Genomic DNA, 22,043 nt, shown 5'->3' with positions numbered 1-22,043 from the left:
CCCCCCACCCCCTGGTCTCTCTCTCGCCACGTCCTTCCACTCAGATCGGGGGCTCTGTTGGCTGCGCCTATGCCCGGGTTGGGGGGGGACCTGAGGATCGGCGCTGTCTCCAACCCGCCGCCGAGCCTGCAGCTGCCGACATCCGCCTCGCATGCGCACTCCTACCTGTGGTGCCCTGCAGCACACGGAAAGCGGGAGCACGCAGGTGGGAGTGCGCATGCGCGCTTAGGGCTTTATTAATTAGATACTCAATTTTAGTTTAATTCAGTACATTATGACATGGGATTCTGATAAGCAACAAAACGATCTCATTTTAATTATATTTAATGATCTTAAGATCACAAAACAGTGAGCCATCATTTTAAATTACCAGTAGTGCAACTCCACAAGGCCACACAGGGCCCATGTTCTAAAAGCAAGAAACTAGAAGTTGTGGCAGACATGGCTGCCAGATGGAGCCACTGAAAGGAGCAGAGCAGAACCAATTGGGGGAAAAAATGGATCTAGAAAATCTGTTTTCATGTCTTCTTTTACAAAAACAAATTGGAGCCAGCACTATAAAAACTAAATACATAAAATAACTATTAAAGCAATCAAATAAAAGTACAGAGCTATGCTAAGATGCAATATTGGAAAAAATATAATGTGGTAAAAACTGTAAATAGCCAAGCACTTCTATTTGTCATCAGAAACAAAATAGATACATACATGTTAGAGAATGACACGGGGACCGTTTACCGCGGTAAACCGCGGGTCACCGCAGTCAATCCACAGGAATGGAGTCATTTGCAACTGGTTTATCGCAGAAATGGGGACAAGACCTTTCACTGCCCCGCGGGAATGGGGACAAGACCTTTTCCACCCCATGGGAGTGGTGAAAAGTCTTACTCCTGTGGTAAAAAGAATTGCGCCTGTGTCAGACTTGGCATCTTCTCTCGCGCCTATTTTACCTTCAGGAGCCAGCCATGCCACGATGAAGACAGAAGAAACCTAAAACCAAAGCCTGAGACCAATATGATTTGAAGAATAAAATTACCAGACAACAAAAAGATAAAAAATACATTTATTTTATATTTTGTGATTACACTTCTCCATCCGGATTAGCAGAGGATAGGGGCAGAGCCGGGCCGCGAATGGTGAAATACCGCGAATATCTTCTGATCCGGCTCTGACCCACTCCCACCTCCCTCCCGCCTTCCCTCCGACATCCCGGTCTTACCTGGTGGTCTAGCGGGCTTTCGGGGCAGGAGCGAATAGATCGCCAATAGGAAATGGCTGCCGTGAGTTCCCGTAGTCTCTCGATATTATGACGGGAACTCCCCACAGCCATTTCCTATTGGCGATCTGCATGGAGCAGAAGCGTAGGAAGATTGCTCCTGCCCCGAAAGCCCGCTAGACCCCCAGGTAAGACTGGGATGCCAGGGGGAAGGCTAAACTATGTTTTTTTTTCCCCGCTCCCCCCCAAAATCGCAAATATGTGAAATTGCGATTGCCGAAACCGCAAATGAGGAGGGGGAAGTGTAGAATATTTTAGATTTGAAATATGTATCCTGCTAGAGCTGGGATTAGACATAACTGGGGACTGCAAAGTGCAGGCTGTGCTTCTTTAGCTTCCAGCTGGCTTAGGGCTCTCTCTTTGACCAGGGGGCAGTTGCCCTAGTTGTACTCCCCTAACATTATTCTTGCCATATATGACTAAAGTATTCTGTTAGCTTGATTTTTCTATGTAACATTCTGTAATAATTTGGTTTGTTCAGTTTTCACAATAGTGAAGGGGATATTTGTGAAAGGGAGGGGAGATGGGTTTTCTTGAACCTTGCTCTGTTTTATTTGTGTTTATAAAATGACAATTGCATACACACGCGACTGCAGGGCAGCACAGGCAGACTTCGCCAGCATCAGTTTCTTTTCTAAAGCGCTGCGAAGGTAAGGGGGAGGGAGGGAGGGAGATAGATAGATTTGGCCGGAGGGAGGGAAGGAAGGGGCCACACGCGATCTGTGACCGCGTACCTTCCCTTCATTAAATTTCTTTACACCGCAAAGGTAAGGGGGAGGGAGATTCTTAGGCCACTGAAGGGCGTTGAGGTGGCTAGAGGGAAGGGTGGATTCTGCGGGGATGGGGCGGTGAAGAGGACGGCGGGTTTGGGGATGCGGCGGCGAAGGGGACGGTGGTCTAGGGACGGCGACAGATTTTTTCCCCGTGTCATTCTCTAATACATGTATCACACACACTAATACAGGGGCACTATAACAAGAGCCCAGAGAAGCAGAGCAACCAATAAAACGAAAAATGAGTAGTAAAAAGCCTCAGATCCCAAACTCCACCCTACAGAAACACGTGACAGGTAGAGCAGGGTAAGCCTCATAGGCATAGAAAACCTTGCTATATACAAATTAAATTGGTGTTCTATGCAGTGCAAGTAAATCCGCTGAAATTCCAAAGATTAACAAAAAATGGCTTATCTGCTATACCTGTCACCTGTCTCTGTAGGGTGGAGGTTAGAATTTGAGGCTTTTTCCTCATTTTTCTTTTTATTGGTTGCTCTGCTTCTCTTGGCACTTGCTATAGTGCCCCTGTATTAGTGTTTGTGATATATGTATGTACCCGTTTTGTTTCTGATGAGAAGTAGAAGTGTGTTTGGTTATTACAGTGTTTATCTACTTTCTTTTGTACTGGTTTCTAAAAACTGGACAACGTTCTGGGGCAAAAGCAAGCTCTACAGGAGAGATGGACTGCATCTGAGCGCGGCGGGAACAAGACTTCTAGCAAACAACGTCAGGAGAGGAATAGAACAGGCTTGGATGTAAAACAATTTTTTTTTTCAAAATCCTCTATATGCCTCAAACCCCCTTGATTTTGCTCCCAATCAACTGGGATGGACTCCTCAGGGGGTGAGGACGTAAATTTCATGCAAAATGTCTGTCCACCACGTGCCATTAATGCACACGACAGAGGGGCAGGAACCTCGGGCTTAGCCTCATCCTCATCCTCCAAGGCTGGTGAACTGCTTTGGGTCCGTGACATGGGCAGAAAATACCACCCTCAAGAAGGGATTAGACAATTTCCTGAAGGAAAAGGGGATAGGAGGGTATAGATAGAGGATTACTATACAGGTCCTGGACCTGATGGGCCGCCGCGTGAGTGGACTGCTGGGCATGATGGACCTCTGGTCTGACCCAGCAGAGGCACTGCTTATATTCTTATGATGGTATGTGGTGCCTGGGTACCCTGCAAGAGCCCACCCGGAGGACTTGCAAGCTTCATTTACATCCCCTGCACGAGGCTTTTCCCTGGAATTTGTGCATCTTATATGGAGCAGCCTACAGGCACACAGCCTTTGATCCAGGGAGCATCTTCATCACTAGAGTCTGCTTCTCGAATAAGCAAGCTGGCCCCTGGCTCCAGTGACCTTTTGGATCACAATGGGTCGGATGGAATGTCAGATTTCAAGCCACTTTTGTCCTAGGATTCAGACTCATTCGGACTGAGAGGTCTCCCTGGCTCCTGATCAGGGGGACGATACTTTTATCCGCTGCCTTTTCAAGTCGGTCTCTGTCCACTATTTTATTTCTGATACAGTTTCAAAATTGAAGCTGGAAGCACAGCCGTCCACTTCTACTGGTTGACAGACATAAACCCACAAGTTCTGGACTGGACTAGTCTGCTAGGTCTAAAGGAAAGAAAATGATCAGGTAAGATATACTTTCTCTGTTCTCATGTTAAATCTAGTCTGCTTTTTTGGTATCTGCCAAATACTTGAGATCTGAGCAGGCAACTGTGCTTGAGACAGGATATTGGGCTTGATGGACCTTGGTCTGATACAACATGGTTTAGCTTATGTTTTTGTCATGTGCTCTTAGAATTGAGAACTTTTCAAAACATTAGTTCAAAAATACATTGAGTGAAAGATATTTACTTCCTATTAATGCGTATTATGTCCAATAAACATTTTTCCATTGGTCTAATTGAGACATGTTTATCAAAAATAGAGTTGTCATAATTATCTTAAGCTATGAAACAATTCTTAATTCTCGGATGATGAGATCTAATTGTGTATGTCTTCCCTATTCTCTTGCAGATGTGAAAGGACCACCAACCCATAGACTGTCTTGTGGACAATCACCCTACACTGAAGCACCAACCTGGGAAAGGAAATACTGCATTTTGACTGACAGCCAGTTAGTGCTGCTCAACAGGGAAGATGAGGTGAGATGAATTATTATCACAGGGCTTTCTTTGAATGCAACCATTTACACAAAGTCTAATACTTCTTTTAATCTGTCTGAGCCAGAGGCATAGGTAGGGTTAAGGTTACCATGTGTCCGGGGAAACCTGGACATGTCCTCTCTTTAGACATAACTGAACTGTCTGGGTGTCCGGATGTTTTTCTTAATGGGGTGGGTATCTGTCCTGGTTTAGTCAGCTCTCCTGATTCCCCCACCAACCTCCTTCCTGGCTGCTGCAATGTTGAATCTTTGGCCAGCTGGCAGTGGCAACAAGGTGAACCTGCTGCTGCCGACTTGCCCCAGAAGCCTTCATTCTGCAGTGACTTCCTGTATAGGTGGGGCACTGCAGAATGAAGACTTCTGGGGTAGGCCGGCAGCAGCTGGCTCACCTCGTTGCCGCTGTCGGCTGCACAAAGATTCAAAATTGCAGCATTGGAGGAAGTAGGTGGGGCCGCAGGGCACAAAGCAAGGGACAAAGGGAATTTTTTTTACCAGATTTCATCTTAGGGTTTGTCTTGCTACAATGTTGCACAGCTTTAGAAGTATACCATACCGTATTGATTTCTTGTATCCTGCAAGTGTTAGCTAGGAATCATTGCAGCTCACACAATATTAGAAATGACACAGAGGCGTAGATGTCTTAAAAATGATTGCATTAGAATAGGTCAGTGCAGGTCAGTGCAGTGAAGAGAATAGATGTCTGGTACAGATGCTTTCATGGGCCTGCCTATGCTAAACATTCATCTAATTCCAGCTTCTTTTTGGTTTTCAAGAACAGTATTAGAAAGGGAAGCTACTTTATATTCTCAAGTGGCTGCTTGAACACATAGCCACTATACAGTACTCTTAAATAGCTCCTAAGCAGGCTAATTTGGCACTGCTCTCTTCCCTTGTTTCCTCCAGGCTGAAATTGGTAGGGAAGTCCTCTTATTACTTAAAACTGGTTCATTCTGATTATTGGAGAGACAATAAGATAGAGTTTATGAGAAGAACCAGAGAGGGAAAAGAAAGGTGGTTTATGGGGAGGTAGACATAGGGAAAGAAGGAGAAGCAGAAGCAAGAGTAAGGGAAAGGCATAGTAGTGAGACAGCCTGAAGCCAGAGAGATGAACAGAAAAATAAGGAGGGAAGAGATGAGATAAGGAGATGGACTCGATGGTTCTATACGCAGAAAGAAATGAGGAAAGATGTCTCTCACATTCTCAGAATAAAAACAACATATGTATGAGCTGCTTATATTGATATAGCAGTGTTTCAGGATGTGGGGCTTATTTTTACTTTTTTTTTTTTTTTTTTTTTTTTTTTAGCATTTCCTGCAGGACATAAAAATAGGCCTAAAGCCAGATGCAGGGGGCAGGGACATGTGTCTTCTCTTTTCTTTTCTTTGTCTTCACAAATATGGTAGCCTTAGTTGAGGTTGAATGGAACCTGAGTGGAAAGCTGGGTCCTCTATTGTATCAGCCTTCTCTGGGTAGTGGAGATGGAAGGAGGAGGGGAATCCTTTCAAAGCTCCAGAAAACAAACTCTGAAAAAGCAAACACATTCTAAACCTATGTGGAAAACCTGTCGCAGAAAATAAACTGAAATGCAAGATGTCAGAGATGTGCATTTTCTATTGATGACATATTATAATTAATAAATTCAGAAAAAACATATTTTTTAACTTTATTGCCTGAGCATTGCTTTGGTCTCAGTGTCTCTCTTCTGTATTTCTCTTTTTTAAAATTAACTCTTTGTATCCTGTTGACATTTATTTTCTTAGGCCCCAATGCTCAAAAGCTTTCCATGCTGGTAAGACTCATTAAACCAGTCTTACCTGGAATGGAAGCTCTGCTTTCGATGCTCAGAATGGTTCTCTGTGGCTGCGAGTAGCCACCGAGAACCTTATGCAATTGTATTACAAGGAGCTCATTAGTATTTTATTAAGCATTCCGTGTAGTGCTCAAAACGGAACACCCACTTTTTATGTGCAAATTTTTTTAGCAGGTCAGGTGCTGCTGGTAGCTGTTTGTGTGTGTGTGTGTGTTTGTTCCTGTATGTCCAACACATATAACACATGTACAACAGCAGCTAAAAAAAACAAAATCAAAGCCACAGCCAAGCAGGCAGCCCTGTTGTCCCCTGCTGGCTCATCTAATCAGGGCTCTGGAGCCATGATCAGCTGAGCCGGCAGGACTCAACAGTTGCCGATCAGCTGAACTAGCATGGGGAGAGCAGAGAAAGATGGAATACTACACTATATGGCTTGATGATGTTGACAATGTGTTTTATGAATTTCCAGTCTTATTTGTTCTTACTGTTAATCTTCATGCAACATGTCTATAGAGTGATTAATAAGGATGTTTCATAACATGATTCTTCAATTTATTGGCTCATTGTGTCTTGACAATAAAAAGTGTTTAATGCACTCCTCCTCCACCAATCCTCCAAATACACAGCAGCTTGCTGTTAGAGGTAGCTTTGAAAGCAGGCAGTCTCTGGCTGGCTCTGCCAGGGCCTTTCCTCTGCTGCATTCCACCCAGAAAAACAGGGCTGGCGTTAGGGGAGGGCAAACAGGGCAGCTTCCCTGAGCCATGCGGTCCGGGCATCTCTTCTCCTCGTTGGTCCTTTCCTTCCCCTCACCTTTGCAGTCGCCTTAGAAGATCAAACTTTTCCTTTTCAGAGGTGCACCGGCATGGCAGACACAATCAGCCAGCAGCCGCCCTGAAGCATTCCCTCTACCGTAACTTCCTGTTTCTGCCTGGGTGGTTTGTGGCAGAGGGAAAGCTTCGGGGTAGCCGCCGGCTGCTTATGAGAGTGACCTCTGAAAATGAAAAATTTAATCTTCAAAGGCAACCGCAAAGGTGAGGGAAGGGAGGGAGCTGGACCAACAAGGGGAAGGAGGGGGGCAGATGAGAGAGAGGAGAAAATGTCGATCACAGGGGGGGGGGTCGGGCGGATGAGAGAGAGAGGAAAAAATGTCGATTATGGGGGGGGGGGGCGGAAAAACTAGAAGAAAAACAAATTATGAAAGAGGTGTGTGGGGGTGTGGAAGGGAAAGAGAGACCAAGAGATAGTGAGCAATGGGATGGAGGGAGGGATTTTATAGAGGGGGGCCCCCAGGGATAGACTGTGTGTGGGGCTGCACATTCCTCCTTTCTCTCCTCCTTCCTCCTTGCGGTCCAGTGTCTATTTCCCGTACCCCTATGCTGCCGCATTAGTTCTACAGCATAATCTCTTTCAAGGTAGCCTGCCTCTTGCCGATTTGGAAGCTATCTCTCTGAACAGTACTGCAGAGAGAAAGCTTCTAAGTTGTCAAGAGATGAGGCTGCCTTGAAAGAGCTGATTCTGGGGAAGGGGAAAGTGAGAGAGACACTGTACTGCATAGTCTGTAGGGTGGGGGAATGTTGGGCAGTATATGCACTGCCACTGGGGGAGCCTGAGCTAAGAATGGGGGGCTGGGCCCTTGAGGGCCTCCCTGTGGCTATACCCTTGGAGAGAGAATAGCAGAGATGCTGGACCCAGGGGAAGCAGGCTGGATAGAAGAGCAGTTGGGAAGAACAAAAACTGTTGGAGCAGAGGATGAGAAGGAGAAATGTTGGATGATGGGATGGGTAGGGGAGTGATTCTGAATCATGGGGCAAGAGGAGGGAAGAACATCAGGAAAGAGAGCGAGAGCAATATTGGACCATGAGGAGAAGGAGAGAGGATTTGAGATGATGGACGGGAAGAGGAACAGAAAGGAAGAGAGATGGGATAGGAAGATGGTAGAGGAAAAAGGACAGGGAAAATGTCAGACCATGAGGGGGAGAGGGACCAGGAGATGCTGGGTTACAAGAAAAGAGGGAAGGGATATACTGGAAATTGTGGAATCAAATGGAAGAGACTGAGGGGGTGGCAAAGAGATGGATGAGAGGAGGATGCTGGAAGTACTGTGGCATAGCTGAAAGATATAAGGAAATAGACCTAGGAGCAACTATCCACTTCTCAGCTGAGGTTAAATATCTTTTAGTGATATTGGATTCCCATTTGTCCTTTCAGTCTCACATTCATGCAATGATGAAAAAGATTTATTTAAGTTGAGATTGTTGAGCGATCTCAAATCTTACTTGTCTGGGGCCAATTTTAAGTATGTCCTTCAATCAGTCATACTGTCCAGTTTGGATTACTGTAACTTGGTGTGGCATTCCTAAGAATGCGATTCATGCCTTACAAGTTACTCAAAACTCAATAATTTGATTTCTGTTTGGTGCTGGGAATTTTGATCATGTTTCTGATTTCTATTTAAGGTTATATTGGTTGAAGATTGAATTCAGGATACAGTGTAAACTGTTGTTCTTAACCTATCTTTGTCTCCATGAAATGGCACCAAAATATCTGATTGAATGTATATCTGTACACATATCATCTCAAAGTCTACGCTCAGCTCAATTAAGGGAGTTGATTGCTCCTACTCTTAAGCAGGCAAGGTTACATGCAACTAAAGTGGGAACATTTTCTTGTGCTGGTCTGGACGCTTGGAATCAAATTCCCTTTTATATTAGAAAGCAAAAGAATGTAACTGTTTTTAAGAAGCATTTGAAGAGACATCTCCTTTGCGAAATTAAATATGGGTGCTGAGCACTTATCTTATCTGCTTATTTTGTATGATATGTGGATGAAATTTATGTGTGTCTATATTTATGGTTGTTCCGCAATATTTACTGTGACTGTATTACTATAACCCACCTTGCTAAAGGGGGCTATAACTAAATAAACTATAAACTATGAGATGGGAAATGGGAGAGCTAGAGCATGAGAAACGGAGACAGAAAGTTGTAAGTAGCTGAAAAGTAAAAAGGACAACAAGGGTGAAATTTGAATGGACGGAGATGTAGGAAAGTAAAAAAGGGCTTGGAGAGCTCAAAGGAAAAATATCAGTATATCAAAGACAGGAGTAGTGAGAGAAGGAAACAAGACAGGAAAGAGGAGAAAATACATATGGACAGCAACCACTGGATAGGGAATTATCAGAAGGCAGAGGAAAGCAGAAGAGACAAAATGATGAAAAATAAAATGTCAAGATGATAAAGGTAGAAAAAAGTATTTTATTTTAAATGTATTACTTGCCAGCTTTTGGATATGCAAACAACACCCAACTGTTTTGTTTTATGCTGTCGGCTGAATCAGACTAAGGGCTAGATTCACTAAAGTCAGCGATCGTTGTTAACCGACCCAATTCACTAAACAGCCCACTGTGTGTTTTTCCCCTCGATTGCCCATTTTTCGATCCGATCCAATCCAACCCATGCAATTTAGTAGAACCCCATATAAAATAGCCAAGCGATTGATTCACTTACATCTCTTGGCTATTTAGCATCGGGTTTTACCGATCCTAAAACCCGATTGCTGTAGACCTGTCGGTAACTCTGTTACCAACAGGTCTACCTGGTTTTTTTCCATATTTTTCAATGGCAGATATTACACGCACAAAATATCTGTCCCATAAAAAAATGAAAAATAATCTGCCACCACCGCCGTAGGCCCTCCCTCAGTGACCCCCTACAATCGCGTGCTCCCCCCCCCCCCCGTGACAAAAGCGGTGACCCACCCAGACCTAAAACAAATGACAGGAGGGATGCTCACTTCCTCCTGCCATGAAGGACCTCCTCCCCCAAAAAAGGTAGGAGGGGTGCCCACTCCCTCCTGCCATCTGAGGCCCTTCCCCTCCAGGACCCCGTACCTTAAAAGTTGGAAGCAGGAGGTACTGAAAATGTCTCCTGCTCGTCCTCTCTCGCTGACGATACTGGGCCTTAGGCCCCTCCCCTCACATGATGCACCGGGGAGGGTCTTAAGGCCCTGATTAGCTCAGACACCTTGGGGCTTGAGGTGTCTGAGACATGGGAGGGGCCTTATACAACCTGGGCCAATCAGAGCCTCAGGACCCTCCCAGGTGCATTCCAAGATGTACTGGGGAGGGGAAGGCTCATTTTAGATGACGCAGGAAGCTGAGAGGAATGAGTCCACATCTCTCCAGCTCATCAACTTTCAGATAAGGGGGTGGGGGAGGCAGTGGAGATGGTGGTAGGGGGTTACTTGCCAACGGGGGAGAGTGGACATCTCTCCTGCTGCGGTGGGGGGGGGGGTTTGCGGAGATGGCTGCGATGGCAGTGGGGGGGTTACTTGCCAGTGAGGCAGAGTGGACATCTCTCCCGCTCCTGGGGGGGTGGGCGGAGACGGTTGCGACAGCGGCGCAGGGTTACTTTGCCAGCGGGGAAGAGTGAGCATCTCTCCCACTGCGTGGGGGGGAGGTTGACGGAGGCAGCTGCGATGGCAGTGGGGGGGGGGGATTATTTGCCAGTTTGAAAGAGTGAGCATCTCTCCCGCTGTGTGTGGAGGGGGCTCAGCAGAGATGGTGGCAGGGGGGGTTACTTGCCAGCAGGGGAGAGTGGGCATCTCTCCCGCTGTGTGGGTCAGGCCAGGCCGGGGATTTTCATTCAATGGGAGAGTGTGGGCATCTCTCCCACTGCTGGGGGTGAGGGGTCGGGTCAGTTGCGGTGGAGATTTATGCAGTGGGCGAGTGTGGGCATCTCTCCTGCAGCTGGGGGGCGTTTGTTGATTGACAGTGGGCTGTTATTATGTTTGGGGGGGTTCTGTTTGGGGGGGGGGTTCTATGCATGTGCACATTGCTGTTACCAGCATGGGTACATGCAAATTTAGCGAATCTTCGCTGCTGTCTGATAATGTTATTTGCATGCGGGGTTTCATGAGTAAATCAAGAAAAATAATTGTTGTTTACCAGTAATTACATCACTTTCTTTTCCAGAGATAAATAAAAAAAAAAGATTTGACATAGATATGTGAACATTTCTTAAAAAGAACTGAATATTTAATGTGGTGTCCTAACTTTTTCACATGACTGTAGCTGACACACTGTATGAAATTATACGTGTCCTGGGTAAAGCATCAGCTTATTTAGTTTCTGCTCTTAGAATGCTCTGTATCAGCAATGGGCCGGTGATTCCACCTCTAAAGCTACTTTTGCTAGACTCCCTTTTAAGGGGCAACTATTATATGATAAAGACCTGGATGATCTCATGAATTGCATTGTGGACTGTGTCCCAAGACCCTGCCTGATAGCAGACCCAGAACCTCTATAAGCTCAGGGCACTCTAGATTGGCTCCAGGCTTTCTTAACAGTATTCTAGTTCCACATCAAGGCTACAGGCTACCAGACTTCTGCTTCCCAATGATGCCAGGCTGGGGGAAGCCCCTCTTCATATAGGGGGTAGACTCTTGGCATTTCTGCAGAGCTGGGTTCAGATTTCATCAAACCGTTGGGTGCTGGACATCATTCGGTCTGGTTACAAGCTGGAATTTGCCTGACCTCTTAATGGATTGGTTTGTGGACTCTCTCCTGCAGGGGGCCTGGAAAAAGCAATCAAAGTGCAAGCCACTTTGAGCAGGTTACTTAATATTCAGGCCATAGAGCCTGTACCATCTGAAGACTCGGGCTCAGGGAGATACTCCATATACTTTATCATGCCAAAGAAAGGCTCTGACTATTGGAGACCTATTTTAGACCTTACTCACGTGAATGCAGCGTTCAAAGTTCTGCACTTTCGAATGGAGTCAGTTTACTCTGTCATAGTGGCGGTTGCTAGCCTCTCTAGATCTTACAGAGGTCTACTTGCATATTCCTATTTTCCCAGACCACAGAAAGTTTCTCAAATTTCATTTTCTGGAAAATCATCAATTTTCAGCTCTACCTTTTGGCCTGGCGACAGTTCCTCGCACCTTCACCAAGGCGATGGTTGTGGTAGCAGTTTACCTGCACAAGGTGGGACTGGAAGTGCATCCCTACCTGGAAAACTGACTGATCAGAGCCCCCTTGTTCTCTGAGGGTCGGCACACAATGGATCAGGTGATCCATGTACTGGAGGACCTCGGTTGGATTGTAAATTACCGAAAGAGCAGTTTGATACCGACTCAATCCCTGAAGTACCTAGGAGTCTCATTTGACACGGCTGCTGGCCAAGTCTATCTACCAGAGGCATGCAAACAGAAGCTGTGATATCAGATTTCTTCACTCTTGGACAAGTCAGCTCCATTGGCATGAGACTATCTTCAAGTCCTGGGGTCCATGATAGATATGGTGCTTTGGGCAAAAGCCCACATGTGTACTCTTTAGAATGTGTTACTTTCATCCTGGTCTCCACAGGTCTTACAGACGCCTTACAGAAGTCTCTGTCCTGGACACTGGAGGCTCAACCTAGCATGGATTGGTGGCTTCGTTCTCAGTTTCTTTTTCAGTGAAAAGCCTCTGTGCCTTGCTTCCTGGGTGGTCATAACAACAGATGTCAGTTTCCTGGGCCTGGGAGCCCATTGCAACAGTTGTCCAATTCAGAGGCATTGGACACCCTCTCTGAAAAAGTGGTCGATCAACAGGCTAGAATTGCATCCCATTCGGTTGGCTCTGGTGAAACTGCAGAATACTCTCAAAGGTCAAGCGGTCAGAGTCTTCTCCGATAATGCTACAGCGGTGGCATATGTTATTTGACAGAGAAGCACCAAGAGTGCATCTCTATGCCTGGAAGCCTGTATGTTCTTTCACTGGGTAGTGCGGCATCTCAGGCACTATCGGCAGCTCATGTTGTGGGCGTGGACAGTGTTGAAACCAACTTCTTCAGCAGATAGACCTTGGATCCTGGCGAGTAGATGCTGTCAAGTAACCTTTCCCTTTGTGGGACCTTAACGTAGTTCTGCAAGGACTCGCCAAAGCTCCATATGAGCCACTAGAAGAAGTGTCCCTCTTGGACTTGATGGTAAAGGCATTTTTTCTGGTAGCAATAACCACAGAGTGATGTATCTTGGAGCTCTGGGCTATTTCTTATAGAGAGCCTTTCCTTAAAATTTCAGAGACTGGAATCTTCATATGCACTGTTTCTTATTTTCTGCCGAAGGTGGTTTCAATGTTCCATGTTAATCAAGAGATGCATTTACCTGTCTTCTAAGAAACAGGACTGCATTTTGAAGAAGTTGGATGTGAGAAGAGTGCTTCTTCGATACCTAGAGATCATCAATGAGTTTAGACTCTCTGACCATCTGTTTGTGCTGACTCATTCAACCAAGTGAGACGCATCTGCTTCCAAGGACACATTTTCCAGATGGATCCATAAGGTCATTTCATCAGCCTACATTATATGTGGGAAATGGTCCCGTTTCTGTTAAGGCACATTCAACCAGAAGTGTAGCTTCATCGTGGGCAGAAGCTAGGGCAGTTTCTCCAGAGGATATTTGTAGAGCTGCAACTTGGTTCACTCTACATACCTTTGCCAAGTTTTACAGGGTGGATGTTACATCAAGAGAGGACTCTGCCTTTGGCTCCTCAGTGTTACAGGCTGGTGCAGTCAGCCTTCCCTAGATTTCTGGAACTGCTTTTGTACATCCTGCTTGTCCAGAATGATGTACCTATTGCACTGGAAAAAGAGAATATGTCCTTAACTTGATAATATCTTTTCCAGTAGATAGGTGTGTCATTCTGGACCCCCGCCCTGTCCTTCCTGCGCTTGCCTATTGTCTCATTCTGTTTATGCTTCTCCAAGTTTGTATCTTGAATGTCAGTCAGCCCTTTGGACCCTGAATAATTCTGTATAATATGTTTATAGTGTCTACAGGGGATGTTTCTGTTGGCTGTTACTTGTTCATTGAGTGTTCAAGTGTTAGTATGTTTGAGCAGAACAGTTGATTTGTTTGGGAAATTTCCCATTTTGGCCTTCATATAATTTCAATGGAGCTCCTGTTTACTTGGTTACTAACTGCAGGTGGCAGTAGAGCTCCCAGTAAAGTAGGAAGATCACAGAACAAATCCAGAGTGGATTCCTTCTGCATATGGCTCGCAGCCTTGGGGAGATAACCCGCTTGTCCAGAATGACACATCTACTGGAAAATATATTATCAAGGTAAGGACATAATCTCTTTTTATGGATAGATGGGAATAGGGGAGAAGAAAGAGGAAGGAGATGGTACACATGGATAGATGGAAAGAGAAGGTAAGTCATAGAAAAGTAAATAAATTTTTAGAAGAAAGCAGAAAAATGGAAGAAAGTTGAATGTTAAAAGTTAATGAAGAAAGTGAAGAAGGCTTGGAAACATAGTTAAGAGCACAGACAGAAGGAAGTGAAACCAGAGACTGGGAAAAGATGATTAGAAACATAAAAATCACCAGACAGCAAAGGTAGGGAAAATGATTTTATTTTCAGTTTAGTGACTGAAATGTATCCGTTTTAAGGGCCATGTGATGTGCATGGGCTAAACAAGATGCCCCGAGGAGCAGCTCCGGGAACCGTGCTACAAATTCTGTGAATCTCTCTGTTTTTCCGCGCAAGGACCTTTTTCAAACTAGCATGAGTTATATACTTTAAAGCAGAGGGATATCATCCACGTTCCAGCTGAAATTCTGAGCCACATAAGGGAGCCTGAAGTCACCACACCGCACCCAGTAAGCCTGCACTTAAGATGATGGTGGAAAACGAACCTCATGGCTACTACACCTCCGGTAATTCTTTGGGAGGAAGCGGTACTGGAACTTTAAAAATACTTAACTGCTATCTTTGACAATAAAATGTCTGGCCTGAAGGTAGTTATTCAAGAGCTTAAAGATAGACTTACCGCCGTCAAACACTCGGGTGGTGTATATGGAGGAACGCCTCATGCAAGCAGAAACCACGATAGATTCCCACTTGAACCGACTCAACATACTGCTCAACAATTGCAGGACAGAGTGGAGGATCATGAACATCGAGCCCACAGGAACAACCTGTGGGCTATAGGGATCCCAGAACCTATCAAGGAGGGGGGAATCTCCGGTCCGGGTTAGAAACATGGCTACCCTCGACATTGCAGATGGGTGAGGACCTCCCGCGCTTGTGCTTGGAGTGCACACACCGACTGGGGTAGCGCAAGGATGGGGACAGAAAACCACACCCAGTAATAATGAAGTTTTTAAACTTTGTTGAAAAAGAGAAAGTCTTGCGAAAATATCGGGAGCACAGGGCCCTATCCTATGAGAATGGCACGATCCTCCTGTTTCAGGACTTTCCTCGGTGGTGGCGGCAAAGCACAAGGAGATAGCTCGCTATTGTAACACCCTCTACAAGTGTGGCCTTCGTACAACTCTGCAGTACCCAGCCTGGGTGCGTTTGGCCTATCAAGGGAAAATTTTGTCATTTGACAAGTCAAAGGATCTCGAGGCTTTTGTGCAGGCCCTGGGTCTTATCAGCCGATTTCCTTCTTAAATCAGGATGTCAAGTTGCTGGCGTCCATTTTGGTCAAGAGATTGAACAACTTCTTACCGGAGCTGGTTGGTGATGATCAAGCTAGCTGGCTTTGTACCTGGCCGCTACATCTCTATGAATCTCTCGTAAGGCTCTTTTGGCAATTCGGGAGGCTAAAAGGAAAGATGATAGAATGGTGCTTGCTAGTTTAGATATCGAACAGGCATTCGATAGTGTTCTGTGGCCTCATCTATTCTGGATATTTGATAGATTTGGTATTGACAGTAAATTTGTTGATTGGGTGAGAGCGCTGTATTTTGCTCCGAAAGCGTAACTTCTAGTGAATGGCAAATTGACTGAGCAATTCCCTTTGTGCCTTGGTATGAGGCAGGGCTGCCCTTTGTCTCCACTTTTATTTGCCTTAGCCCTTGAACCTTTGGCGGCGCGTCTCCGACAAGCCCCTGAATTGGAGGGTATTCGGATCACATCCCAGGAAATTTGTCTTAGTTTATTTGCGGACGATATGTTGCTCTGTTAGTTATGCTAATCACCAGCTACCGCTCTATCTGCATTGGGTGCGGATGTTCGGCTCCTTTACGGGTTTACAGGTAAATTGTAGTAAATCTGAGGTATTGCCCTTAAAGGGTGCGGGGGTTGAACCCTGGCATGGGACCCTTCCTATCAAACCATTGACTCATTCGCTTAAGTACTTGGGTATCTATCTACTTACTTCTGATTCTGACTTCTATAAATTGAATGTTACGCGAGTTTTGAATCAGCTGAAACTTATCTGCACTTCTTGGATGGATCTTCCCCTCTCCCTGATGGGACGAGTAGCGCTGCTGAAAATGATATTGATGCCTAAGATCTTGTATCCTATCCAGGTCCTTCCAATATGGATTCAGCGGAAAGATGAATTGGAGTTTAAAGCCATGCTTAGGGGATTTTTGTGGCGCAATAAAGTAGCCTGGATAGCTTATAGTAAACTTGTTCTGCATAAGGACTCAATGTGCCGGACCTTCGTTTCTATAATGTAGCCGTGCTTCTACAGGGGGTCCATGAATGTTTGTCTGATGAGCAACACTTTCTTCCTTTGGTTCTGCTGAAGGCCTGGTGTCATCCTTTTAGTTTTATTAACCTTCTTCATGTGTCTGCTGGGTCTTCCTCCGATTGTAAACATCATCTTCCCTTCCTAAAGCTATTTTGGGCGGCTTGGGCATGGTGGCGCCACAAGTAGGGCAGGACGGGGAGGGCATCTTCGTTACTGGGCTTGGTGGATAATCTGGAATTCACTCCTGGGGTGGGGGTCTCCCCCTTTGCAGTTTGGGCATGATGGGGATGTAGGTCCCTACATCATCTGTTGGTCTTGGAGGTGAGGGGTTTCCTTCCTTTATTTTGATGAGAGCTAAATGAGAGCTTCCTGGTTCCCACTTCTGGGCTTATCAGCAGGCTCACCACTATTATGCCCAGGTGAGATGAGAATGGAGTCCACAGGCAGAGGGTACCAAATTGGACAATTATTTTTTTTTTTTACTCGGGTCCATGAATACACTTTCCAGGTGATATAAGATACTTAAGAATTGGTGGGTGTGACTGGCATGTCTCAGGTGGCTTGGAGCTGGGAACATGATTTGAACCACCCGTTGGAGGTTGAACAGCTGCAAGACATTTTTCAGGTGGGTTTGGGCTTTTTTTTTTTTAAAGCGACTGATTTGAGGGAAACTCATTTTAAATTGTTACATAGGGCATACCTGACTCGGGCTCGAGGCTATGCTTGTGGGTTATGGACCACGCCCCATTGCCTTCGCTGTAAAATTCATGAGGACACCTTTGTGCACACCTTTTTAGAGTGCCCTAAACTGACCCTGTGGACCACGGTACTTCCTCTGGTGGAGAGCTTGGTAAAATGTTCTTCTCTTGGGACTATAAGACACTGCTATTGGGGGACCAGCGCCTCCTGTTGTATGCTCGTGTGCCTGAATCTGACCGCAGGTTCCTCGCCATAGCATTTTTGAGGGTGGTAAAGACCATCTTGACCTGCTGGTTAGAGGAGGAGACAGTCCATCAGTCGCTATTTGGACTTATCTGATGGTGCACACAGCCAAATTTGAACTTTCTCTGGAACGGGAGAGGGGTCAGACTCTGCCACGCTTAAGATAAGAACATAAGCAGTGCCTCCGCCGGGTCAGACCATAGGTCCATCCTGCCCAGCAGTCCGCTCTCGCGACGGCCCAAACAGGTCACGACCTGTCTGACTCACCAGAAGGGGCCCCATTGCCACCTTGGTTTCCCATTGAAGTCCTATCTTCCCATTGAAGTCCTAACCCTCCGGTCTTGCACATTCACGACCTGGTTGGGTTTCTTTACTTATTACCTGGTTTGCTTTCTATACTTGTATTACATCCCAGCACCTCTCTCAGTATCCCACGATCCCTTTATCCCTCAGGAATCCGTCCAATCCCTGTTTGAATCCCTGTACCGTACTCTGCCTGATCACTTCCTCCGGTAGCGCATTCCAAGTGTCCACGACCCTTTGGGTGAAAAAAAACTTCCTTGCATTTGTTTTGAACCTATCTCCCTTCAGTTTCTCCGAATGCCCCCTCGTACCTGTTGTCCCCTTCAGTCTGAAGAATCTGTCCCTATCCACCCTCTCTATGCCCCTCATGATCTTGAAGGTCTCTATCATATCTCCCCTGAGCCTCCTTTTTTCTAGAGAGAAGAGCCCCAGCCTATCCAACCTCTCGGCGTATGGGCAGTGTTCCAGCCCTCTTACCAGTTTCGTTGCTCTCCTTTAGACTCTCTCAAGTACCGCCATGTCCTTCCTGAGGTACGGCGACCAATATTGAACGCAGTATTCCAGATGCGGACGCACCATCGCTCGATACAATGAACATAAGAACATAAGCAGTGCCTCTGCCGGGTCAGACCAGAGGTCCATCCCGCCCAGCAGTCCGCCTCTGCGGCGGCCCAACAGGTCATGACCTGCCTTAATCACCAGAAGGGGCCCCCTTGCCCCCTAGGTTTCTCTTCGAAGTCCTATCTTCCCATCAATGTCCTAACCCTCCAGCCTTGCACCTGCATGACCTGGTGAGCTGTCTATACTTATGCAACACCCCAGCACCTCCCTCAGTACCCCACGATCCCCTTTTCCCTCAGGGCCTCCTGTGGTGAAATTTGTCAGGTGTTATTTAGAGCTGGGGTCCTGTATGTGCTCTCATCTAGATGCTAATCTAGTTTCTGTTGTTCACCTCTTAGGGGGAAGGGGGTGGGGGGAGTGTCTGTGGCTTGCATGATGTGTGCCTGGCAGGACACACACAATTGAGAAGGAGAACAAGACATGAGCGCCCATGGAAGCCAGAAGATGAGCTTTCCAGTCTTCTGCACCGGCTGCAATATGTATGACTACCTCCCCTCGGGGACTAGGGCATACATTTGCAGCCAATGCGAGGAGCTGGACAGCCTGAAACTGCAAGTTCGGCTGCTGGAGGGAACTGTGATGGAACTCGAAGAACTCCTTGCCAGGAAGGAGGAAAACTGCATGCAGGAGAAGTTGCTAGGGGAGTCTGATACCAGCGAAGGGATCGTGGAACTAGAAAGATTCATCGAGGAAGCCCACCAGCAACACGTAGAGATCCCAGGGCTGGAAAGCTGTACCCAGGATACCCAGAAAGAAGGCCTGGAAGAGAGGAGAGAAGATACCCATGCAAACACAGAAAAAACCGAAGATGAGGTAGGAGACATCCGCACACCAGGAGGAAGAGAGAGAACGCAGGAAGACGTCCCCCCATCTGAAGAGCCGAAAACAATTTCAAGAGTAGCACTGGAGGAAGAGGACTGGCCCTATACCATAGACGTGGACTTACGATCCCCAAGAAACCCCCGAATAAAGAAGATGGGGATCATCGTAGGTGACTCCATTATACGTCACGTGGACAGCCACACCGCAGGAGGAAGAGAGGACAGAGTCGTCACCTGTCTGCCTGGAGCAAGAGTGAAGGATGTGGCCAACAGGATCTCCAGGATCATAGACAGCACAGGGGGAGAGGATACTGCTGTGCTCATCCACGTGGGAACAAATGATGTGAGCGGACGGAAGTATGACAGGGAAGAGATGAAGGGCCAGCTCCGCTCACTTGGAAGACAGCTGAAGATCAGGGAGGTGAAGGTGGCCTTCTCCGAGATCCTCCCAGTACCAAGAGCGGATGGAAAGAGACAAGGGGAATTGCAAGCTATTAACGCCTGGATGAGACGATGGTGCGAAGAAGAAGGCTTTGACTTCGTGCGCAACTGGACGGCGTTCTGGGGAAAAAGCAAGTACTACAGAAAAGATGGACTACACCTCAACAAGGAAGGAGCAAGAGTTTTGGCAGGCAACATGAAGAAGGCCATCGAGAAGGCTTTAAACTAACAAATAGGGGAAAGCCGACAGTCGACCACCAGTCAATGGCAGGGACGACAGGATGCCCCGATGAAGGAACCATGGGCTACTACTCATACACAGGAGGGGACGACCTGACAGCAAACAAGGGAGACAACACTGGAGCGGTTAAGGATACCGTGAAAGAAACAGTAGGGACAGCAAAGAGTAGAAAGTCCAAAAAGGTAACACAAAGAGAACTCAAATGTATGTATACGAATGCTAGAAGTCTAGGAAACAAAATGGGGGAACTAGAGACAATAGCAAGACATGATAAGTTGGAAATCATTGGCATAACAGAAACATGGTAGAATGAAGAAAACAAATGGGACACAGTACTACAGGGATACAAACTATATAGAAGAGATCGAGTAGGGCAGAAAGGTGGAGGTATTGCCCTATATGTTCAGGAAGGAATAGAATCTGTTGAAGTGGCTACGACGGAAACGAAAGAGAAGCTAGAGTCCCTCTGGATCAAGATTCCTGGCCAAAACAGCGCAGACACGAAAATTGGCCTTTACTATTGTCCCCCAGGACAGGCGGAGGAAACTGACTCAGAAATGATAGAGGAAATCAAACAAGAATGCAAGACGGGCAATGTAATAATATTGGGAGACTTCAATTTCTCGAGGATAGACTGGAAACTAGGAACCTCCAACTGCGGCAAGGAGGCCAAGTTCCTGGAGGCGCTAGGGGATTTCTTCCTGGAACAAATGGTAAAAGAGCCGACAAGAGGCAACGCCACCCTGGACTTGGTACTAAATGGCCTCACGGGACCGACAAAAGAAGTAGAAGTTACGGTACCGCTGGGGACGAGCGATCACAATGTGATCAACTTTAAGCTTGACATCGGGAATAAAAAACGTGCCAAAACCTTAACCAAAACCTTTAACTTTAAAAAGGGCAAATACGATCGCATGAGAGCCATGGTGAAACAACGACTCAAGAAAAAGGTGGACAAACTTGAAACGGTAGACCAGGCATGGTCCCTACTGAAAAATACTATCACAGAAGCACAAAATCTCCACATTCCGAGGATCTCCAAAGAAGGGAGAACAAAAGGTAAGGGAGAACCGGCATGGCTTACCAGACAGGTGAGGGAAGCCATAAAAGAAAAGAAGGACTCTTTCAAAAAAATGGAAACACATGAAAACAACCGAAGCATGGAAAAAACATAAAGATGATCAGAAGAAATGTAACAAGGCGGTGAGGGATGCCAAAAAGGACTATGAGGAAAAAATAGAGCAAGAGGCCAAAAACTTCAAGCCCTTCTTTAGATATGTGAAAGGGAAAAAACCCGCGAAAGAGGCGGTGGGACCCCTGGACGACCAGGGAAGAAAAGGGTACATTAAGGAAGATAAACAAATTGCAGACAAACTAAATTCCTTCTTTGCGTCTGTCTTTACGGATGAGGATACCGCAAAAATACCAGAAGCAGTGAAAGTGTTTAGTGGAGTAATAGAAGACAGCCTCACCACAGTTGAAGTGGAGTTGGACCAGATATACTACCAGATCGACAAACTTAAAAGTGACATATCCCCTGGACCGGATGGAATTCACCCAAGAGTCTTAAAGGAATTGAAGGTTGAAATCGGAGAGTTATTGCAAAAACTCGCCAATCTGACAATCAGAACTGGACAGATACCAGATGACTGGAAGATAGCGAACGTCACGCCAATTTTCAAAAAAGGATCGAGAGGAGAACCGGGCAACTACAGACCTGTGAGCCTTACGTCTGTCCCTGGAAAGATGGTTGAAGCACTGATCAAGGATAGCATAGTCCGGCACTTAGATACACACGATTTGCTGAAACCCAGTCAACATGGGTTCAGGAAAGGGAAATCATGTTTAACGAATTTACTTCAATTTTTTGAGACCGTGAACAAGCAAATTGATAGTGGAATGCCGGTGGACATAATATATTTAGACTTCCAGAAAGCATTCGATAAGGTTCCACATGAAAGACTTCTCAGGAAACTACAAAGCCATGGAATAGAGGGAGATATACAAAGGTGGATAGGCAAATGGCTGGAAAACAGAAAGCAGAGAGTGGGCATAAATGGGAAGTTCTCAGACTGGGAGACAGTGACTAGTGGTGTGCCCCAGGGCTCGGTACTTGGGCCGATCCTATTTAATATTTATATCAATGACCTGGAAGACAGAATA

The 22,043-nt window shown here is 46.2% G+C and overlaps 1 protein-coding gene across 4 annotated transcripts in view; it reads left to right on the top strand.

The window, feature by feature from the left end:
- Positions 1-22,043, top strand: part of RASAL2 (RAS protein activator like 2) — a 502,399-nt gene that overhangs the window by 179,326 nt on the left and 301,030 nt on the right. For all 4 annotated transcript variants that reach the window (XM_033915463.1, XM_033915461.1, XM_033915464.1 and 1 more), the window contains exon 2: positions 4,080-4,207. In XM_033915463.1, the coding sequence (XP_033771354.1) occupies positions 4,080-4,207 (128 nt within the window). The remainder of the gene's footprint in view (positions 1-4,079; positions 4,208-22,043) is intronic.

The sequence above is a fragment of the Geotrypetes seraphini genome, chromosome 12 (assembly GCF_902459505.1).
Source record: "Geotrypetes seraphini chromosome 12, aGeoSer1.1, whole genome shotgun sequence".
In the NCBI taxonomy this organism is placed as follows: Eukaryota; Metazoa; Chordata; class Amphibia; order Gymnophiona; family Dermophiidae; genus Geotrypetes; species Geotrypetes seraphini.
This window is presented reverse-complemented; position numbering and strand designations above follow the sequence as displayed.